Consider the following 23690-nt stretch of genomic DNA (forward strand, 5'->3'; position numbering starts at 1 on the left):
TAGTTATAATTTATTATTCCAACAGAAATAAAAGTGAAAATCCAGTATTCCATAAGAACATTCTAATCCTTGTAGCTGGAGGGGGAACAAGGGGGGTAGGGTGGAGGAGAGAGAATTAAGCTAGCCATTACATTTAGGTACCCACACTAAGACCATGGTAGACTTCTAGCCTTAGAAGACAGACAACTGAACAGTTACAGGTTAAAGAACATTGATGCTGTAATCTGTTACATTCCAGGGGACTGAAGCCTCAGTCTGAGAAAGTTTCAAATGAGAAATAAGACATGCAGAAGTCAGACTAAGTGTACTGAGTTCTGTAGGAAGTTTTTAAAAACACCAAAAAAGGACTAGGTGCCCATCTACACTAGAAAGCTGACTTATTGCTGACAATACTTATCAGCAACAAGTACCCTGAAAATAGTTGACTTGCTAGTATAAGGAGGACAGTCATTTCTAGGACCTTGAAAAAAAAGCATGATTCATTTGAACACTGCTGAAAGAGGGACAGACCCATTTATGCTAGCAGTCAAATTAGTTTTATCGCTGGTTCAGAGGGACACAGAGCTAACAGTTGTCAGCAGCAGGTCAATTTTTTGACTGTAGTTAGGGCTACAAATTCACACCCATTTAAATATTCTAGAAGTTTCTTAAATCTAATAGGAATGGGTCACATTAGACAATCCAGACCCAATCCCCATCTTGGATGTATTATGTGACTAACCTGACTGCTCAGCAAATAAACCAAGAATAGTGCTACAAGGGAGAAGAAATTAGTAGAATGAAAATTCAGCAGCAGGAAGGGAAGAGTTCCCAGGGCTCTGAATACAAACTGATGAAGTGAATCTGGAAAAGGGTCAACTTGAATCGGTTGCAAAAAATCCAGAATAGCAACTAGGATGTGCAGAACAGGAAAAACAACAGATAATACGAGGTGGGCCATCTTCTAGAGTTACTTTATCAACTCAGGCAGAATTTTTTTAATTAAAATCAGGAAGATCTACTCAAATACTCTCAGCTTCTATGGATTATGCTCAAGATTTATACACCCATGGTGAGAACAACCAGCTAATCTGCACACAGCCTCCACAGTGAAAGAGTCAAACATTAGGTTTATTTGCAGAAAGTACAATCAAAGTAGCAAACTTATTCTAAAGTGTAACTATGTAATTTGTCATTCCCATTTTCAAACACTGATGTAGTTGTTTTCTCTCTTTTCAGCAACAGCAGAGTTACTTAAGTGGTACTGAAAATAGGGCAAGTTTGTTTTTGCAGCAGCAGAGACAGAAATTAAACTCAAGTGCCAACAAAAATGGGGACTTGTCCTATTTAGTTAAAACAACATTAAAGTAATAATAATAACAACAACAGAGGCCATCCCCAGATCATTCTAAGATTCTATGCATAGGAGGGTGGGAAGGCCAACAGTGGCTTGGTTTACTATTTCCATTCACCAATTTAATTTAGATTATGGGCCAAATTGATTCAGAGTACCTTTTTGTGTTGAAGTTTATGCCTTGTCCTACCTTATGTACCAAGGGAAGAATTTGGCCAGTAGGCTGAAATTAAGCTCTGGTATATGGGTGAAATGCCCATTTAAATTGTGAGAGTTATATCCACTTACAAAAGGCTCAAAGGTAGAATTCAACCCTTGAGGTTTGTGTTAAAGGAGGTACCATAAAAAAAAAAATACCACACACTCCACAGGAGAAGCACCATAAAAAAAAAAAAAAAACAAACACCCACACACTCCAACACTCCACAGAGGTAGTACAATAAGGTCAGTTTCACTAATGCACCTTCTGGTGTCAGAGCCACTGTTTCAATCCAGATCACCAGCATTCTGTAACTGAATTTGCATCTACATATCTGACCTCTTCTCTTCCTACAGCTTATACTGATCCCCCTCTTCCACCAAAATCTCTCTAAACTACTTGTTATCTTTCACCTACTCCTAAAAGAGTGACACACATCAAACACTGTTTTTTAACAGCTTCCCAATTAACATTCAAAGCACCGGTCTCCTTCAAATCACTCCCAAAGACGCACCTTTCCCACAATGCTTGTGTACACTAAAGTAAGGGTTTGAAAAATACATTTACCAGTAACAAGTGGGAAGCTACCCAAGTGTGTGAGGGATTGTTTCTAGCACCTATAATTGTGAAGGTAACCAAATGTAAACAGATGCAGCATTGTCTTCTCCAATCTGCAGACAGCTCCAGTGTCTGCTACTCAGCTTTGCCAAGCAGCAGGAGTGTGAAGTTTATAAGACATTGGACAGATTTATGGTTCCTAGTCAGAATCCTGGGGGCAGTAGTGAAACTGTCACTTGTTTATTTCATGTTCCTGAGGAAGTCTACAAGGAATAGCAGACACAAGATCTCGAGAAAGCCTAGAAGAGACAGGGACATGTATTAAAATGAAGGTACCTGAAAGCAATGTCCTAAAAGCACTGCAACAAAAAGTTTAACACTGGGGCTGTTCAAGGCAAACCCCCATCTGTGTCCAAGAAGAGAGATCAGCAACATGAACACACTGGTCCCGGAGTAAAAGGAAGTGTTTTGCTTCTCTCCAAAATCTTCCAGTGCTAAGTGCAAAGTAAAGGTTTGGAATAGGACAGAAGTGACCACACTAGCCCCATCAGAGTTGCTTCTCACATTAGGATCAACACAGCAACAGTGAAAGTTAAATAGCTGTCTAGTGAAGTGTTAATGTAACACTAGGCAAAGTGGACCTCTCTCTTCATCCAGATATTTTATCTTTGAGCCTGTTATTAATTCAGTGCTACACCTTCCACCAAAGTTTAACTCCATAGCTTTTTGTATTTTAGGGATCATCTCATGACCAGAAGTAATGCCAGCTCTAAAATAGGGGTCCTCAAGCTTTTTCACAATGTGGCAGAAAGTCAGTCCCCCAGAAACCTTCCTACCCATTCTTCAACATCATGCCTGTGTGGACTATCTTCCCTCCCACTCACAATCACATAACATCTGTGGCAACTAAAGTAATAGGAAAGTAGTTTAGTTTAACCTGTCTTCCAGATGCCAAATCACATACAGAAGTAATGAAAACCAACCAGCATCCTGTAAGCAACCAGCTCTCTGAGGATCAGCAACAAACACTCAACGGTCCACAGCTAGAGAATTCAGCTAGAGAATTGCAGTCTTAAAGATCACTTCTCTTTAGGCTTAATTATTACCCCATATATTCCTTCTTAACATCTTATATAGTCTGAATTTTTCCTCTGTGAAAATAGCTTAAAATGAAAGTGAAAAACCCTTATGACCCTTTAATGGGTTCTACATGCCTCTCCAATTTTTCAGGTCTTGTAGGATACTCCCACGGCTTCATTTGCAGCCAAGGTTCTGCTTTTATTACCTGAAGGCTTCTCACAAGAGGCGTGTGAATGCCACCTCATACTTTCTAACATCTAAATAGCAATTAGGCTCCATAGGTGACAATGCAGGCTATACTAAGACTGCTTTATTACTAATAGATTTGCAAGACTGAAGTATTTTATCTCTGGAACTTTTCCTACTAGTTTCACTAGTAAATAAGATGAAAGAAGTTCAAATAAAGAACAGATTCTAGTTCTTTCACAGTCAATTGTTACAATTCAGCACTATCCAAAAAATGAAAGCCTGCTAATCAACTGAAGAAAGTTTTGCAAGACTAGTTTGGTTTTGGCTTGATCAAGACGACATTTATAACTGCAAATCCCCAGATTCATCTGCAGAGATGAAAGACAAACCCTCCCTAGCAACTCTTGGCTGGACAAGCTCCTATAATATGGAGCAGTTGACATATAAAGGATGCCAGGGAAAGGGATATGTCTACAGACCTTATAGGCAAGAGAGGGGAAGAAATGTGTAACAAAGGGGAAACTGTCTGTAATATTTATGAAACCTATGTGTGCCTCAGTTTCCCTCTGCACTTTGCATTGTAAAAAACATTTAAGTCTCCTGGTCAGACAGCATAGAAGGCATGAGGTAGGGTGTCACCTGGTTGTCTGGATGGAATGAACAGGGTCATAAAACAACTGGCTGAAACGGACCTTGAATCAGAGCAACCAGCAAGACAAAGATGTCCAATGACTGAACCATTAACATCAAACAGCAGAACACCCTGGGGAGACAGATAAGGGGGAGAGGGAGAGCAAGAGATAGTCTATCACAGCTTGGCTGGCTCATCATGGTACTGGTTTGACCTGGGTGGACTATGGCTTAGATTAGCACAGAGAGGCAGAAGTTAAAGACTTTCAGCTTGTGTGCGCCACATGACTAATATATGTTACCTTGTTTTGAAAAGGCTGCCTGTTTCACTGTAAATACTCAATGAGTGTGTCATGCCCTGAAGGGGTACAGTACAAACCTGGTGCAGGACTGGCTTGGCTGGATTTACTGCAGAGAGCCATGGAGAGAGACAGGGATAGCTAGTGCCAAAGGCCTAGTCTCAGAGTCCTGGAGACCACGGGCCTGCCCATGTGGAACTCTCTTGGGTCCATGGGGCCCAGCACACTACATGGGCGTCTCCCATGAGACTGTTTACAAGCTGGGGCACAGACCAGACCCTATGACTAGCACAAGGCTTCCAAGAGATAAGAAAGTGTTAAGTGGGAAGTTCTGAGAGAACATTATAAAGCTAGGGACAAACTGCCCAAAGTTTGTTGTGAGATAATGAGGAAGACGCTGTCAAGTCAAAGTTTGGAGTAACACTGAAGAGCAACAGTTGGTTGCCAAATTTAACTAGAAACTTAGGCCATGTCTACAGTAGGAGTGCCAGTATATTATACTACCAAAGTGCTCCTAGCGTGGATGCAACTACAATGGCAAAACTGCACTTGATTGGTTTGGCTGCATCTACATCAGGGACTTTTGCCAGTGCAGTTATGTTGGTCAGGGATCACACCCCAAGCGACATAACTATGCTAGCAGAAGTCTGCAGAGTAGCCAAAGCCTTAGTTCTGTTACCTAAATCTGGCTCTTAAAATATTGAAGATGCAAATAGTGAAGACATTTGGTTTTGAAATGTTTAGAAACATAGAACTTATTTAGCAAATGTAGTACCGTTTCAGCTTCCAGATGACCTCTTCATAACAAGTGCAAATACTAACAACAAGACTAGTTTGTCCTAAGCCAGAATGGACACATTACTGGAACTGACCTCTGCTGTTGCTATCTCAGTACTTATATGGCTTCCCACCAATTCAGTATAAAAAAGTTACTGTTCCAAAAAAGTAGATACCTACTGTTTCAACGCGGTTTTACTCTTACAAGTTAAAGCAAACTTTTCTAGAAGATCATTTAAAAATGTTAAATTCTGAGAAATTGGTCAAATCAAGTCAATTTCCAAGGAGGCTCGTTTTGAAGTATTAAAAAAAAAAAAATTAAACCCACTAAAGTTTCTCCTGCAGTTGAGGCACTGTTTTGCCCACTATAAAGAAAGCTACAATACTAGTTGAATGAACCAGCTGAGATTAGACCTGCCAGTTCAGGTTGTTCCCTTTTGTCAATGCAGTGTGCGGTCATCCCTTCTGGAAGGGCAGGATTATCTGTCCACATGTACTTGTTTTGTAGCAGTTTTAAGTCATGTTTAATTTCTACCTCTGAAAATGCCAAGTTTTACTTGAACTAGATTAAAATTTTTATCACATTTACAATATTTGTGAGTTTCATCACCATGGCATCTGAGCCTTGAGTTTCACCTAAGCAAAGATCTGACCATACTAAAATAGCTTGATAGAAAAGTTCTTCAGAAAACCCAAGAGATCAGAGCAGCAGATACCCAGCTTTTATTTTACAACTCTCAAAGGTGCAACAGAAAAATTAGAGTCTGTAAGATTTCCCTAATCCAAGTACTATAGTCTGTTGAATCAGACCAGAGTAATAAATAATACCTAGTTAGAACTCTTTGGGCTTGTGTAGCATGTTCTACACTACTAAGTGAGAAACTGGAGTCCATTACCAGTCCTGACCTCTTGACACCTGCAAGAGAAGCAATGAGAAATAAGGGGAACTTTAACCATGTCACTTAGTAAAAATTTCTCAAGATGATTAAAGAGAAACACTGGCAGGCTTTAAGTCAATGATTGGATATTCCTCAGCAATGGAAGAGGGCTGGGTACTGTTTTGGGAGCGTAAAGAGAATCTCATTAAGTGATCTGCAGGATGACAACTACCTTGAAGAAACTGTGCCCAAAGATTATGGAAACCCACAGCACAAGTCCTCAATGGAAGAAAGCAAACAGGAAAAGCAGATAGGGAGAAATTAACTCCAAACACGATGGCAAAGACAGTTGAATAAGGTTGTTTCTCTGAGCTAAGACGACAAGATAGCTATACACTAAGGGCACGTCTTCACTAGCAATGTTAAAACGCTGTCACAGCAGCACTTTAACGTGGTTGTGTAGTCACAGCACCAGAGGTCTCTCAGTGCTATAAAAATCTCACCTCCACGAGGGGAATAGCTCCCAGCACTGGTGCACCGTCTACACCAGCACTTTACAGTGCTGAAACTTGCAGCGCTCGGAGGGGTTTTCTTCACACCCCTGAGCAAGAAAGTTGCAGTGCTGTAAAGTGCCAGTGCAGACAAGCCCTAAGACGTTCAGCAATAACGTGTTCTTAGTAAGTCTCCCCTGTATTAGTCAATAACTTTGTTCTATATCGGTTTTGCTGAGATCTCACCAAAAAAAACAGAGCAATGCAAATTTAATCACATTACTGCTATGTACTGAGGAATGAAAGTTGAAAGAAATTCCAGAAAATGTAACTTTTCCTAAATGTACTCTTTGAATGCAATTTAGATGCACTCTGGAAAGAATACAGCAAGTTACTTAGGTGAGCCAAAGCAAACTGACTTTTCATCATGGCTTAGAAAGCAAGAGTGGCTTGTGCTGTAAGAATAAAACCAGGGGGGAGGGAGAGGAAGAGGGAGGGAAGGAAGGATGGACGGACAAAATATGGTCAACTTTGGAACAAGTAGGCTAAATTCTAATGCTAGATATGAGAGCTCCAAATGCTGGTGGGTCACAACTTACAGACTGCTTTGCGTCCCCTCCTCCACCCGAGGGCTTACAAATCTATGGGCCATGAAAACCTTAAAAAATGTTAGGCTGAGAGGAACTGAATTCTCCTTCACCAGCACATCAAACATATAGGATCACCCCTAAATGATCACCAGCTGCCTCCCACGCCAGAAACACCCTCCAACCCTAGTCTAGTTCACACACAGCCACCCTTCCCCAACAGCTAGAACTGTCACCCAGCTAGACTTCTTGCTTAACCCCCCTCTCACCCAGGCCTTCCAGCAAGCTACCCCTCAAACTCTGCCGGATCCTCAGGCCTAACCGTCCCCCAGCCAACAACTAACTCATTTTCCTGCCAGATTCCCCCTGCCTAAACACACCCGGGGCCACAAATGCCTTCCCTCCCAAACTCTCCAGCAGGGCCCCACCTCCTCCAGATGCGGCAGCTCGGAGACATTTTACAAGCAGTCCCCCTGCAGCCAAAACAGAACAGTTCCACGGATGGATAGACTCTGGGCCCAAAGCTACGGGTCCGTGCAGCTCCTAAAGCTCGGCTCCGAGGCCAGATAGAGCGGAGCAGGCCGCCCGCCCGGCATTGTTTATCCTCGCAGTCTCCTCCGCCCCCTCCCACCTCCCGAACGCTAGGCCCCGACAGCCCCGCCATCGCTCCAGGACAGGCAATTATCCCCCCAGCTTCCCTTGTCCACCGCAGACCAAGCCAGACACTTACCCGGGCGGCCGCGGCCCGGCTCAGCTGCAACAGCGGGCGGGGCGCTTCATCCCCGGCCAGGAAACAGGCACCTCCTCCTCCAAGGGCGGAGCGCAGAACGCTGCAGCCGACGCCACCAGCCCCCGCCTCCCGTCGCCCCTGAGAGGGAGGCTCCCCCTTCCATGTGTCAGACAAAGGCGCTCAGAGTAGTTAGGACCCTACGGGGCCAATTCTATGCCCCCTTCTCCCAGTGTCTTCAGGGGTTAGCGGAATCGCCCGCAGCCCCATGGGGTCCAGTTTCTGTTCCCAATCCTGTCCCCAGGGGCACCAGGTCTCCTTCGGTCCTTCAAGACTCATTTCCTTCCTGAGGCACCTGCTGAGGTGTCCCCCTTGGAGGGCCTGGATTCCTCTGCTCCAAAGTTGAAGAGCAAAGGCTTGGCTCCTGCGGGAGAGGATGTGCTGCTCCAAGCCACTTGTCTCCTTTGGCAGCAGCTTGGGGCGGGGCAGGCCAGGCACCCCGCAACACTTTAGGCATTTCTAAGCCAGTCACTGAAGTAGATAAGCACCAACATGCAGTCAGTGAGCCACCAGGTTGGCCCTTGGGATGCATAATTTTCATGGGTAACAATGCCACCTAGTTCCTATATAGTACTTTTCCTCAGTAGATCTCAAAGCACTTCACAAAAAGAGGGCAGTATCATCCTCATTTTACAGATATGGAAATGGGAGGTGAAGTGACCTGCCCAAGGTCACAACAGACCAGTGGCAAGGCTGCGAATAGAAGCCAGGTCTCCTAGGTCCTAGTCCATTACTTCTCAATTCTGACACCAAATCACAGCATTTTATCTGCAGGACCCTAGCCCAATAACTAATAGTTATTGTAATATTTAAGCTTTTTAGCACTTGCATACAATGCTAACAGGCATGGCAGGCAGAATCTCTCTCAAAAATGATTTTGTAGCAAGTACTAACTGGAGGAGTTTAATCAAAGAAATGTAGGACTAGAAGGGACCTTGCTCAGTCATCTAGTCCAGTTCCCTGCCCTGAGGCACGACTAAATATTGTCTAGACCGGGGTGCCCAATCTACGGCCTGTACATCGTCCACCAGAGTATTTCGTAAGGCCCGCGACATGCTTCAACACAATATACTAATGACCAATTCATTAGCATTTGGTCATCATGTTTACCTCACTTCATATACTCAAGGAAGTATGTAGAATCTGTTTGGCAAACACAAGGTTGTGTTTAGGTTTATATGGTCCTCCTATGTAATAAGATTGGGCACCACTGACCTAGAACATCCCTGACAGGTGTTTGGAGGATTTTAAGAATTTCTTGCCCTGTCCTCAGTGGATAAGAAGATAATTTGTTATCCTCCTCTTATAATCAACTTTTACATACTTGAAGACTTATCAGGTTCCCAGTCAGTTTTCTTTCCTTATTTAGAGCTCACCTTTGGCTATAGAGAAGGAACAGGGGTAGCAGTGATGGTCTGGAGCTGTTGGACATTAAAGATGCTAACCTGTGAGAAGATCATAATTTCAGCTACTGCTCTAGAACAAGACATGCAATTACAGCTATCCTGTAGGGCAGATCAATCAGTAACACGTCTAATTTGTTGCTTGACATTTTGAGATGCATGTTCTAAAACAGTGGCTCTCAACCCTTCTAAACTACTGTATCCCTTTCAGTAGTATAATTTGTCTTGCATACCCCCAAGTTTCACCTCACTTAAATATTACTTGCTTGCAAAATGAGACAAGAGTCAGAGCACACTATTACTGAAAAAAATGCTTACTTTCTCATTTATCATATAATTATAAAATAAATCAATTAGAATATAAATATTGTACTTACATTTCAATGTACAGTATATAGAACAGTATAAACAAGTAATTGTATGAAATTTTAGTCTGTACTGACTTCAGTAGTCCTTTTTATGTAGCCTGTTGTAAAACTAAGCAAATATCTAGATGATTTGTTGTACCCCCAGAAGACCTCTGCATACCCCCAGGGGTAAATATACCTCTAGTTGAGAATGTACCCCTGTTCTAGAATAACTAAGTGCCATTTATGACAAAGCCTGGTACAGTAGAAGCTGGGGTGAAGAGTTTCCTCCTGAGAAAAAGTACTGAAACAAGTCATGATCTGGCCTTTTAGCCTTCTGCTCTGCTAGCCTGAAGAAATAAGTCTCCTTTGGAGTATCAAAACTGCTCAGGGAACTAATCTCTGAAGATACCTTTCCACTGTTACAGCTCTCTCATGAGGCATCAACAGCACACATCATTTTCTTCTGTCAAACGTTTATCATTCACTGTAAACGAGCTGCAAAAGTAATTGTTTCAATGATACCTTGCTTCAAAGCTCACAATCCTAACTCAAAAGGCAAGAATCTTTGCAACAACTCACTTCAAGAGACTTCTTAAGTTGGACGGACAACCACAGTAACATTGCCTTTTCATATATGGTCCAAACAAGGTTAAATTTAGACACAAACATACTAGATTTTCCTGCAGCACACATCCGGACCCACTGCCATCTCCCCTTGTGAGAAAATATCCTGAGAAGTGCTGTTCCTCCTACACTGTACAATGCCTGCAAAGATTATGCAAACCTAATCAGTTTCATTCTGTTATGGAGGGAGGACAGCCATTCAATCCTAAAGGATGCAGCAGCACTTCTAGTAGGAACTCATTTCCCTCCCAACCCTGTAAAAAAATCCATAAACCAGAATCATATTACATCAGTTGTTTCAAAGTTAAGAAAATTAACAGCTAATATTCTATAAAGTTAGGAACACAGGAAATTCAGAGTTTAAAAAAAACTACCCTGAATCTCCACTGTTAATGATGCCCCAAAGGAGGGGGGAAATCAGAAGCACGCTGCAACCGTATCTATCCGTAATATACAGCTTTATTTTAGACTGTGACTATAACTTTGAGTTCCATAATCATATATGATGGTGCACTTCTTTATGGCTCTTTAATCATACATCAATGAATCTAAAACTCCTGCGAGATGGTTATCACAGTAACCAATTATTTATTGGTTTCAGAGTAGCAGCCATGTTAGTCTGTATCCGCAAAAGTAAATGAGTACTTGTGGCACCTTAGAAACTAACAAATTTATTTGAGCATAAGCTTTCAAGGAAGTGAGCTGTAGCTCACAAAAGCTTATGCTCAAATAAATTTGTTAGTCTCTAAGGTGCCACAAGTACTCCTTTTCTTTTTGCAATTATTTATTCTCCACTCTTCATTATAAGACCAAACCCTAAACTACTCATCACCTCAAAGGATTGAATGCTATTCTTCCATCCAAGTGGCCAGCTTTCCCTCTTCCACCACTAGGCACAGAACTAGCCGGTCTTCCCAAACACATCACATGCCTAGACCATGAAGCTACAGCACGTAGACTGCAAAAGTTAACATGGAAATAAGTAACATTTGAAATAGGAGATGTACATATGAAAAAAAGTTTAAAATGTTGCTCTATGGAGTGCATACTTGTTGTTCCAACAAAAAAGAAAGATGGGATTCTTGAATCTCTACAGGGAAGAGAGAAGGTAGTTTGACTACCTTCTCTGGTTTTCCCTAAGTCAGAAATCCAGCTCTTCAAATTTAACCTGAATTGTTTGTGCACACATGCATCTCTCACACACACACCATGTTTATGTTGGAACTCCCATCTACTGTTCTAAACTTCCCATCTTGCTGATAATTCTCACAAATAAACGACTAATTGCAAGTTTAAGGTCCTCTGTTTAGAACCACATTAGCGCAATGGACTGCTACTTTTGCTGGCATTTTCCTCCATGTAACTTTCTTTGAATGCAATGCAAGTGTTTTAATTTCATTGCAACTCCGTTTGTTTTTAAAAGAACATTTGCAAATTTTAAAGAGGAGAACTACCTGTGCTGAAAGGATAAAAACCTCAAACAAGGCCAAATGTGGAAAGAGAAAGGATGTAGGGGGAGGGAAAGAAATAGGAGAATTAGATCACCTTTTGAATTTATAAGATCAGCTGCTCCAGTGTTAGAGCTTATATTCACTACACTGCAAAATGCATATTTAAAAGGACACACTGGCAGGTAAATTTCCATGGCCTGCAAAGACAAGTCTCCTCATTAAGTTAGTAGAGGTGATACCATGTGACCTCTCTTTCTATCATGAAGAAGCTCCCCTATAGAAGACAATCCAAAATTCAAAGTTCCATTTTTTTCTGAAAATTAGATAACTAACAACAAAAATGTTTTGCTCAACATTTGCAATGCTGAAGAATAGAGTATGCAATTGTGGAAACAAGACACATTCTAAGATAAACAGAGCACCATCTTCAGTTACAGCCCATTTCAAACCCTATGTGCACATCTGTATACAAAATAAAAATTAGAATCGAGAAAGGAGAGAATGCAGCATAACAAGGCAGCCTACACATGGATTAAAATATGCTCCAATCTAGCACTGTAAATATACTCTATGAGAAATAGATGGCAGAATGATTTGCTTGCAGGGGTAGCATCCAGTCTTAGCTTGTTATGCACACACAATCTAATTTACATTCTCTATCCTCTTCTGCTGCATAGTACTAAAGCTGTGCTGCATTTTCTGATTGTCACTGACGGCCGGATTCAGCCAAAGTAAAACTTGCAAAAGGTAACAGACAGCCTAGCCTGTCTGCTGATGCTGTGATAAGGGTCACAAGACATCTTTCTACTTAGCAAGAATACCAAAAGATTTGACAGAAATGAGAATATTCTTTTCAGGGGCTATCTTGTGACCCACACCACCAAAAAAATCAGTCGGAAACTCATTCCGAAGCTAGATCACCAGAATTCAAGACATATCTTAAGTCCAAGTATCAAGAGCTGCAAAGAACCAACTGAGTGCCAAGAGTTATGCCTCAAGAGAGAGCTCAGTTCACAAGACATTAGTTTTTTTTCAAATCACTTCTAGATGCAGGAATTGTCATGTATCAAACAAACTGGTTTCCACCTAGAAAGTCTGGCCTGATCTAAATTCCATAGCAAAAACTCAAGTGATCATTTTCCGAACTAGTTGTTAGGAAGTCTGTCAGGTGCTAATAAAGCTCAGCATGCCGAGGGTCTCTGATAACCTGCACAGTGACCCAAAAAGTACCTTTAATGCTGCCAGGTAACAAGAGCCCGATACACTACACCTCAGCTCGGAGTGCCCAAAGGGCCAACCGAGTCCCGCCTTGACAACTCACGGAAAGTCCAAGCGTTGCATCCAACACAACTTTCAAACAGGGCATATTCCAGCCCGCAGCTGCGCTAACACGGAGGTGCGAGTACAAGGGAGCACGGCGCCATCAGAGCTGGAACCGCTGGTCCCTGCAGGCCACACGCTTGGCCCCACCTAGCGTTGGCCGACACCTAATGCGGGCGCGCTACGTTCCCCACGGGCGCCCCTGCAGACTCGCCCCACGGCCGCTCCGGGAAGAGGTCGCTGCCGGCCGGGTCGCTCGGTTAGGAGCTCAGCACGTTCTCGGCCTACGGCAGCTCCGCACCCCACCGCCGCAGCGGCGGCTACTGGCAAGGCCCGAGCTCTGGCTCGCGGGAGAGTCCCAAGGGGACCGGGTTTGTTCTTCCCAGGCCCCCACCTCACTGGGTGGATGGGCCTAGAGACCCCGCGCCGGCCCCGCCCCACAGCAGGACGTTAAACTGTCCGCTCACTTCTCCCCCCCCCCCACCCCCCCGGGACCCTGTTGGGCGGGAGAAGGGAAATGTCACCCGCGAGCGGGAGCCTCGTGACACGGGCGGGGAAGCCCCCGGCTAGACATGTAAGTCCGGGGCGGGGGCGGGGAGAGGACACTGGTGACGCTCACCTGAGCCGGTGCGGCGAACTCCAGGCCGCTCCTCAGCGAGGTTTGAAATCACTAACGCCCCCCGCACCTCGCAGTGTCCTCAGCACCCATTGGTCGCTGCCGGCCCCGCCTATGCCCTCAACCTGGCAACTCATTGGGTAGTTTGAATCCGGTAGAGCTACGTACCGTCTCTGTTCTTTAAAGGGGCAGCTCCAGGCCGCGGTGGCTGCGGCGCTGCATCCGGCATGAGAAGCCCCCACGGCCCGTTCTCTGGCCAGTGCCGGGCAAAGCCCCGCCCGCCTGACTACCCGCGGGTACCGGACTGCCGGCTGCGGCCTGCTAGGGAGCCCGCGCCAGCCGAGTGAGTCGGGCAACGTGAGGAAGGCGCCAGGGTGGGGAACAAGGAGCCGGGCTGCGCCTCTCGCCGCTGGCTTGACGGAGGGAGGAGGAGGCGCTGCGCGCTGCGCCGGGAAGGCAACACGTGACACTAATGAAATGATACTTTATATCGGACACGTGATTGGCCTGCGGAACTCACTGCCGCGAAAACCCGTCAGGAGTTTGGCAGGCTTGAAGAAATCTTTGCTAGTTCGATGACCACTGAACACCCATAGTTACATTAGAGATGATAAACCTCCACAGGGGACACATGGACTGCCTGCTTCAGGAGGGGCCTGAGGTGCTAATTAACTGGTTGGTGAAGAAAAAGCTTCCACTAAAAATAATTTTGTAATTGTCCACTTCATGTTTTCATAAGTTTTCCTCTGACTGAGACAAGATACTGGACTTGTTGGACCACTGGTCGAAATGGCCCACCTTAATTATGCACATTGTAGGGAGAGTGGTCACTTTGGATGAGCTATTACCAGCAGGAGAGTGAGTTTGTGTGTGTGGTTTTTGGGAGGGGGGTGAGGGGGTGAGAGAACCTGGATTTGTGGAGGAAATGGCCCAACTTGATTGTCATGCACATTGTGTAAAGAGTTGTCACTTTGGATGGGCTATCACCAGCAAGAGAGTGAATTTGTGTGTGTGGGGGGGGGGGGGGGGTGGAGGGTGAGAAAACCTGGATTTGTGCTGGAAATGGCCCACCTGATGATCACTTTAGATAAGCTATTACCAGCAGGACAGTGGGGTGGGAGGAGGTATTTTTTCATATTCTCTGTGTATATAAAGTCTGCTGCAGTTTCCACGGCATGCATCCAATGAAGTGAGCTGTAGCTCACGAAAGCTCATGCTCAAATAAATTGGTTAGTCTCTAAGGTGCCACAAGTCCTCCTTTTCTTTTTGGTCTGAACTAGTAGAGCAATTCCTATCTAAAGTGATGAAAAAGTAATTATAGTTTCACCTGGGGCTTTTAGTTTCTCCAGCCACTCATTAACCCTCATGGTCTGTCTGTCTACCATACAATACATTATTGCTTAGACAATAAAGATACAAAGCCTATAAGGAAAACAACATCTGAAGCATAAGCAAGGAAAATACAAAAAGTAACTAATTCCTCTCTCCTTTAAACATACCAGTTCCTGGAGACTGGTACTGAAAAGAATCCATGGAAGGTAGATGTGGGATGCAAATGGCAGGGAGTATCGTAGTGAAGGGCCAGGGATTTAAATTTCTGACCTTGGATAGCAGAGTGATATGTTCAGTGATGATGCACATACTTTGCTATTACTTATGAGGAAAACAGTCAAAAACCAAACAAATCTATAAAATGAACCAGTCAACAAATGAGGAAGACTTATGTCTGCAGGAGACAGAACTTTCACAGGAGATGGATCAAGACTGGAATTTACTGCTTGAGTAAATAAGAATGACCACTAACCTTGCTGCAGGTGGAACTAACTGTAGAGAAGGCTTGTCTTCCAAAGCAGACCACAACCAGGTAATTCAGTGCCGGCATGGCAGCTGGGTGTGTCTGAGTCCTCACCTTTTTATTTTTTAATGTTACAGTAGCACTTGCCTCTGGCTCCAATTTCTGAAACAAGTTCTTTTTACTGCCGAAACAGAGAGCCAGGCCCAATTCAAACTCATTTCCTAACCTGGCAGGCTTTGGGAATTATGCACAGAATGCACCTAACTCCTGGGAAGGGTGGGAAGATAGAACCTCTTGTCAGAGGTGAAGGAGTTACTGCAGCATAAGGAAGCCTGAAAGGAGGGTGGACTTTAACTTAGTTTTCTCAAAACAACCCGCTCAAACATCAGCATCCTTACATTTTGTATATATAAAAATATACAGAATTTTAACCTTGTTGCTGTTGGCAGAGTTGAAAAGGATTTTTCTTTTTGCATTTACTTTTCAGGAGAGGTGCTCAGCTATCACTGTGTCAACCACAGTATAAATTCCTAGACAGAGAAGTCAACAGATCTAGGTGTTTATACTGTACTCCACAGTGCGGTGTTCAGGCATCTAAGGCCCAATCTCTTGTCTCATGGGGGAGCCTAATATTGTTGTAAAGGAGAAGTGGCTTTTCAATTGCATTCCAGTATTAAATGCAAACATCTAGGTTAATGGAAATGGTTATGGTAGGAGTTTAGATGTTCCTAAGTCAAGAAATGCACCAGTTAATGTTCCCATAGGAACTAAACTGCCCCACATGTTTATGTGGCCACATTTCATGCTGGCAGCCATCCTTGGACTGAAACTCTTTTTTAGTCAGTCTAGGTTCTACTGTACCTATCCGAGGATATTAGAGCAGCATATACTTGAGTAGTAGTTAGGTCTGTTAAATGAGGCCTTAAGATATACGTACTACTATGCAATGTGACAAGTTAGTATTGTGATGAGCCTTCTGTACTGTGACCAACCTGATTGCCTTCTATGATGAGATAACTGGCACTGTGGCTATGGGGAAAAGCAGTGGACATGATATATCTTGACTTTAGCAAAGCTTTTGATACAGTCTCCCACAGTATTCTTGCCAGCAAGTTAAAAAGGTATGGATTGGATGAATGGACTAGAAGGTGGATAAAAAACTGGCTAGATCATTGGGCCCAATGGGTAGTGATCAACGGCTCAATATCTATCTCAATATTGGCAGCCGGTATCAAGTGGAGTGCCCCAGGGGTCAATTTTGTTCAACATCTTCATTAATGAGCTGGATCGTAGGCGCCGACTCCATAGGTGCTCTAGGGCTGGAGCACCCACGGGGAAAAATTAGTGGGTGCTCTGTACCCACTGGCAGCCAAGCTTCCTCCCCAGCCTCCCGCCTCGCCTCACCTCACCTCCGCCTCCTCCCAGTGCTTGCCACCGCCAAACAGCTGTAGCAAGCTCTCGGAGGGAGGGGGGAGGAGTGGGAACATGGGGCGCTCAGGGGAGGGGCCGGGGATTGGGGGAAGGAGTCCAATAGGGGCAAGGAGGGAACGGAGTTGGGGCAGGGACTTTGGAGAAGGGGTTGGAATGGGCTAGGGGTAGAAGGGGGGTCGAGGACCCACTGGCACCAGAAGTCATTGGTGCCTATCATCTGGATGATAGGATGGATTGCACCCTCATCAACTTCATGGATGACGCTAAGATGGGAGGAGATGTAGATATGCTGGAAGGTAAGGATAGGGTCCAGAGTGACCTAGATAAATTGGAGGACTGGGGCAAAAGAAATCTGATAACGTTCAACAAGGACAAGTGCAGAGTCCTGCACTTAGGATGGAAGAATCCCATACACTGCTACAGGCTGTGGACCAACTGGGTAAGCAGGAGTTCTGCAGAAAAGGACCTGGGGATTACAGTGGACAAGAAGCTGGATATGAGTCAGCAGTGTGCCCTTGTTGCCAAGAAGGCAAACGGCATATTGGGCTGCATTAGTAGGAGCATTGCCAGCAGATCCAGGGAAGTGATAATTCCCCTCTATTTGGTACCGATGAGGCCACATCTGGAGTATTGTGTCCAGTTTTGGGCCCCCCACTACAGAAAGGATGTGGACAAATTGGAGAGAGTCCAGCACAGGGCAATGAAAATGATTAGGGGGCTGGGGCACGTGACTGAGGGAACTGGTCTTATTTTAATCTACAGAAGAGAACAGTGAGGGGGGATTTAATAGCAGCCTTCAATTACCTGAAGGGGGTTCCAAAGAGGATGGAGCTAGGCTGTTCTCAGTGGTGGCAGATGACAGAACAAGGAGCAATGGTCTCATGTTGCAGTGGGGGAGAGAGAGGGGTAGGTTAGATATTAGGAAAAACTATTTCACTAGGAGGGTGGTGAAGCACCAGAATGCGTTACCTAGGGAGGTGGTGGTGGAACCTCCATCCTTAGTTTTTAAGGCCCAGCTTGACAAAACCTTGGCTGGGATGATTTATTTTATTTTTTCCAGTGTGAATAAATGTAAAGTAATACACATTGGAAAAAATAACCCCAACTATATATACAATATGATGGGGGCTAGTTTAGCTACAACTAATTAGGAGAAAGATCTTGGAGTCATCGTGGATAGTTCTCTGAAGATGTCCATGCAGTGTGCAGCAGTAGTCAAAAAAGCAAACGGAATGTTAGGAATCATTTAAAAAGGGATAGAGAATAAGACAGAGAATATCTTATTGCCTTATATAAATCCATGGTATGCCCACATCTTGAATACTGCATACAGATGTGGTCCCCTCATCTCAAAAAAGATATACTGGCATTGGAAAAGGTTCAGAAAAGGGTAACTAAAATGATTAGGGGTTTGGAACAGGTCCCATAGGAGGAGAGATTAAAGAGGCTAGGACTTTTCAGCTTGGAAAAGAGGAGACTAAGGGGGAATATGATAGACGTAGATAAAATCATGAGTGGTGTGGAGAAAGTAAATAAGGAAAAGTTATCTGCTTGTTCCCATAATACAAGAACTAGGGCCACCAAATGAAATTGATGGGCAGCAGGTTTGAAACAAATAAAAGGAAGTTGTTCTTCACTCAGCACACAGTCAACCTGTGGAACTCCTTGCCTGAGGAGGTTGTGAAGGCTAGGACTATAACAGGGTTTAGAAGAGAACTGGATAAATTAATGGAGGTTAAGTCCATTAATGGCTATTAACCAGGATGGGTAAGGAATGGTGTCCATAGCCTCTTTGTCAGAGGGTGGAGATAGATGGCAGGAGAGATCACTTGATCATTACCTGTTAGGTTCACTCCCTCTGGGGCTCCTGGCTTGGCCACTGTCGGTAGACAGGATACTGGGCTGGGTGGACCTTTGGTCTGACCCAGTATGGTCATTCTTATGTTTTTACGATTTAGTTGGGGTTGGTCCTGCTTTGAGCGGGGGATTGGACTAGATATGTTCCTGAGGTCTCTTCCAACTCTAATCTTCTATGACTTCCTACTGTTCAAAGCCATAACCCTAAGATTAAATTAATTTACAATTTTTGCATTTAACTTCCCTATTTGTTTTGTTCTAAGAAAATAGAAATGTAAAATGAGGAAACAGACTGCAATTTGTCCTATTGATCTAATTGAGTACATGTGTGAGGTGTGATACACACATACACCTCTGGAGTCTCCCCAGGACAAATCCAAACTCTTGAACAGCCCACCTTATGGGAACTTACAGAAAAAATAAAACCTCTGAGGGCAGAGTCCAAGATACTAGGGGCTGAAACTCTCTATGAATGTTTTGCAGAGGAAAAAGCATACATATGCTGAATCAGAATAGAAAGTGACTTGTTACTCACTGACGTTATAACAAAAGGGAATTCAGTGTGTTGCAATTATTCAGCCTTCTTCCCAAGAATGAATCTTACTTCCCACCCTATGCTTAAGAGAAAATCAATCCTCCTGGGCCAGGCTCCCTCACTGTCCCCTGCATGTGTTTTGGAGTTTCATGGCCGTCCCAGCTCAGGCCGTTCATCACTCCATTGATTTTGTTATGCAGTTGGTGGCTTCTGTATTCCCCCTTTCAGGATCATCTGTCAGGTACCTTCAGAATAGTTGACTCCCTTTTAGCTCTACTGCCCTTGAGTCTACCCTCCTTTTGTCAGAGGAGTGGATCTCCTTTCAGGCTTCCTTATGCTGCAGTAACTCCTCCACCTGTGACAGGAGGTTTTGTCTTCCCACCCTTCCCAGGAGTTTGTACATTCTGTGCATAGTTCCCAAACCCTGCCAGATTAGGAAGTGAGTTTGAATTGGGCCTGGCTCTCTGTCTTGGCAGTAGAGATAACTTGTTTCAGAAATTGGAGCACATATACCCAAACACAAGTATCACTGCGGCATTTAAAAAATAAAAAGGTGAGTGCTCAGGAGCAACCGGGTGCTATGCCCACACTGAATTATCTTGGTGTGGTCTGCTGTGGAAGACCAGCTTTCTCTGCTCGTGTTGCCTGAATACCATATTGGGGGTGATACAGAGATGGATCTCTGCATAGAGAAGCTTGATTGTCCTCCTCTTTCAGTTTTAAAATATTACTAAAATCAAAAGGTCCAAATCCCACTTCTCTCAGTGAACTGTGGGTGAGTCAATCCTGTCTCGTGGTTAGAGCAGGGAGACATGTCTGGAGACTTGGATTCTGTTTACAACTCTGCCACTACACACCCCCTACCACCAAGAATGACTTTAAAGCATCACACTGCATTAAGCAAAGGCACCACTGAAGAGAGGATTCCTACAGCAGTCATAGAAAAGGCAACACTATCCATATATGGCTTACAACAATTTGGTCACAATGTTCTTCAGAAAGACTAGGCTACTAGCCCCTGTTGCCATGTCAAACAGAGTGAAGGAAGAATGTGAGCTCACTGCATTTGAGCCACAGTTGTCTCTTTCTTGGCAGTGGGCCTTAGATCAGGCTTCACTGCTGAAGAATGTGTGTGTCACAGTCAGCTGGATTATCCACAGAACACTGCTTCCATTTTCATCTTTTCAATCCCTCCAGCTGCGGTGCTCAGTGAGCAGAGATGAGGTTCTATGCAAACAAGGCCTGGAGCTCCTCATTCTCCAAAGGGAGCCAGTATAACATGCATGATTCACAACTCAAAGCCAAGCAGAGTGATTAAGAAAAGCTAAATTTATATTAAATTATCAACTCCTAAAATACTGAACATAGTGGTTAAATAACTCCAGAAAGTCCAATCTCTCCAGTGAGTAACGTTAAAATCATTACACAAGAATGCAGGGGAATCACTGCCATTAGCTCAGGACAAACAGGAGAGAGAAGTTTGCTTTTTACATAGCAAATCAGTGCTCAAGAGATCATCCCCCAGTTCTGCCCTTTCTACATTCTGTATAGCCCTCATGCAAGTAAGGCCTTTTCCTCCCCAGAACAGGGAAATGCAATGCACCCCCGAGGCAGCATCTCACAAGGGCTGTTTGCTCACATTGGGGGATCTTATGTCCGCTCACACCAGTAGTTGAACTAGGGCTGTAGGAGATTTCACTGCTTCATCTCCCCAGCGTAGCAGACATATGATCTCTGTTGGGGTTGGAGGGGAAGGGACTGGGGAAGTTTGGAGGGTAGCTGTGAATGGTCTTGGGGCTGGAATGTACAGGTTTCCTACCTAAGAGTAGGAATGTGCATAGTTTCAGAGAGAGTTTGAACACCAGTAGCTGTTGGAAAGACTGATTGAGCTTTTCCTTCTGTTCTGCATTCTCAACTCACGCAGCTATTATTTCCATAGGTCCACTGCGTCCCCACTGAGGGGAATGGGTGGGTGTTTCCAGTCCCTCTTCCCCACACACCTGGATGTTTAATGTGTAGTGCAGAGTGATGCATTCACATAACTCATCAGGAGAGAAGAGAGGTAGGGCTGTTCTCCCAGGATGTTAGAGCCTTTTCCCACACAGGCTAGTTCCCCACCCTGCTTCCACTACCCTACACACAGGCTCCCTCCCAACTGGGGTCTTCCTCCTACATTTGAGCCCTTGCTCTTGCCCCTGTGTGTTGCAGCCTGGCTAGCCCAAGTCCATGTTAGTGAAATGGCAAAGCTCTGGCTCCTGCTGCTTTTTCTCCCCACTGAATCCAAATCACCACTCCATGAAGCACCCCTAGCACCAGCTAGGTCCTCCCTACACCCTGGATGGGAATGCACATGGCCTTTTCACAGCAGGAGGCAAGGCTGGGATTATCTCAGGGGATCACTCCTTGGGACAGTTCTGTTTCCAAACACCTAGCTTGGGATTTTATTCTTTACCTTAGATAAAATTCCTATGAAGGAAATGTGGGGACTAAACCCTCTTTTGGAAGGGGAAGAGGTTTTTTTCCTTTAGATGTGGCAAGTCAAGAGAATATTAAAAGAAGAGCTTTGGGCCCAGAAGGAGCTAAAGCTTCAAAGGCTGCCAGGGATGTCTCTCTTGAAGCTCAGATAATTAGGTGTGTGGGTTTTCCACCCCCTGCCTTCCCTGCTCTCCCCTTCCCTCCTAAAAAATGAGGATTTGCAGAGACTAGTTCAAATGTGGTTGGTCTTTGGGTTCCCATGAGCCCTATTCCACATGGATGCCTATTGCCAATGTCATGCATGGACACCAGTCAGCACCCAGGCCCAAGCACACCCCAAAGCTACCAGGGCCCAGCAAGAAACCCACCCAAGAAAACCCAAGGAAAGCACTGTGTATAGGAGCCAGGTATAAGTGAAAGGCCTCATAGGCTGCAGAGCCAGAATAGAACTGGGTCCCCATACAGCTAAGGGGAAGAATAGAGACCTCTGCAAGAAGAATTATTTGCCAGTAAAAAAAATGGAGCTTAAAGCACAACTTCTAGTTGATAAGTGACTATTCAAAAATGGCCCCTAGAGCGCCATGGTTATTTCTCCGATTCCATGTCAAATGGGCTCAGTTTACTAATAGAATGGTTTCCCCAATCATCCCACTTCACACGCCACTAGTAAAAAAAAGGTTCTACCAGCCACAACAGATCCTCAGTGACATCTAGTCAGGCCCATGGTCTTCCATAGGTTTGCACAAGTGTAACTGGCTGGCCTTCTGATGGGAACTTTATAAACAGCTTTGTTGATGATGTAAAAGAAGGAATACACTCCAGACTCTCTCCCTCTGAGCTGAGTTTCCTCGCAGTAGGCCTGTGAAGCTAAGAGCAGTAAAAATATATTCTGTCCCCCGATATGGCAGCTCTAACTCCACTGTACACTGAAAGCAGTTAGGAGAGTCCTATCTGCATTCAGTTGCTTTTTGAAGTGGGTGATAGCAACAAGGTGAATAGGAGCAGTGTCCATTGCCAGCAACAGACACAGTGCTCCAGCACCAAGCTTCACCACTCCTGTAGAGATGTGCCAGAAGGTGGGGAAAGTGGCAGTGACATTCTAATGACATCAATCACAAGAAACATAGCAGCTGTGGTTGCTCTCTTTATCCCCTTAGAAGTGACCTGCTGCTACACTGTCCCCTCTTTCAGCCCTCCACCAATTCCCCAAAGTAGAGAGAGCAGAGCTGGCCTCTGAATGAATCGGGCAAGAGGTGCTGAGCCTGATGAGAAGCTGGCAGTGGAGGAGCTCTGCTCTCCCAGAGGCATGAATTGTGAGCTTGACAGTGCAGAACTCGCAGATTGCCAGAGGGGACAGAATCTGAATTAGACTCAGCCCAGAGGAGTCACTGCAGAAGTTACCATGGCAGCTTCCAGGAAAAGGGAACATATAAATAAACCACAAAACAGTGAGAATGAGCCAAAAGGGTCTCTGGGGTCCATTCCCCCCTGCCATGAGGGAACAGTCTGGCCCCAGCTCCTTGCTGAAAGGCAGTCAGTCTCTGGGCTCCTTGCAACAGGAAGGCTTGTCTCTGGGCTTCTCCCTGCATGACAAAATGAGTCCTGTCTCATTCATATAGAGCAGGGGCTGAGGAGGAGCTGGGCATCTCCAAGGTAGTGCATGCTTTAGACCTCACTCTCCGTGGAGGGCTTGCATTGGTGTTTCCAACCTGTGTCTGGGAGTGAGCCGCGCCGTTCCGGGGTGGCTGCTGCCGTGTTGACACTGCTGCACTCAGACTGCTCCTCCTGCAGCAGCTGCTCAGTTTCGGTGTCATCCAGTGAGCCAGAGCTGGCCTGGATAGAGACAGTGTCAGTCTTCATGCAGACGTGGTCCCGGAGTATCCCTCCCCGGGAGCTCCGTATCTGCTTGAGGTCATCCCACTCAGACTCGTCACCGGACAAGAGGCATATTCCTTCCACAATCTTGATCTTTTCCTTGGTGTAGCAATGATCATGACCAGCCTAGCGGGGAGACAACAGAATAAA

At 44.8% G+C, this 23690-nt stretch overlaps 2 protein-coding genes across 9 annotated transcripts in view; both read right to left on the reverse strand.

Moving 5' to 3' along the window:
* The window catches only part of CKAP5 (cytoskeleton associated protein 5), a 100038-nt gene extending 86178 nt beyond the window's left edge, over positions 1–13860 (reverse strand). Inside the window, exon 1 of one of the 8 annotated variants that reach the window (XR_012159412.2) lies at positions 7752–8021. The gene's annotated coding sequence lies outside the window, so the exon portion shown is untranslated. Of the gene's footprint in view, positions 1–7449; positions 7473–7751; positions 8022–12957; positions 13088–13575; positions 13675–13740 lie in introns of those variants that run through there. The other 7 variants (XM_073348198.2, XM_073348196.2, XM_073348197.2 and 4 more) reach the window with 7 other exon arrangements.
* Positions 13861–20520: 6660 nt separating this feature from the next.
* The window catches only part of LRP4 (LDL receptor related protein 4), a 104794-nt gene continuing 101624 nt past the window's right edge, over positions 20521–23690 (reverse strand). The window contains exon 38 of the mRNA XM_073348230.2: positions 20521–23666. Coding sequence (XP_073204331.1) covers positions 23331–23666 — 336 coding nt within the window. The 3' untranslated portion in view covers positions 20521–23330. The remainder of the gene's footprint in view (positions 23667–23690) is intronic.

The sequence above is a fragment of the Lepidochelys kempii genome, chromosome 6 (assembly GCF_965140285.1).
Source record: "Lepidochelys kempii isolate rLepKem1 chromosome 6, rLepKem1.hap1, whole genome shotgun sequence".
Classification (NCBI taxonomy): Eukaryota; Metazoa; Chordata; order Testudines; family Cheloniidae; genus Lepidochelys; species Lepidochelys kempii.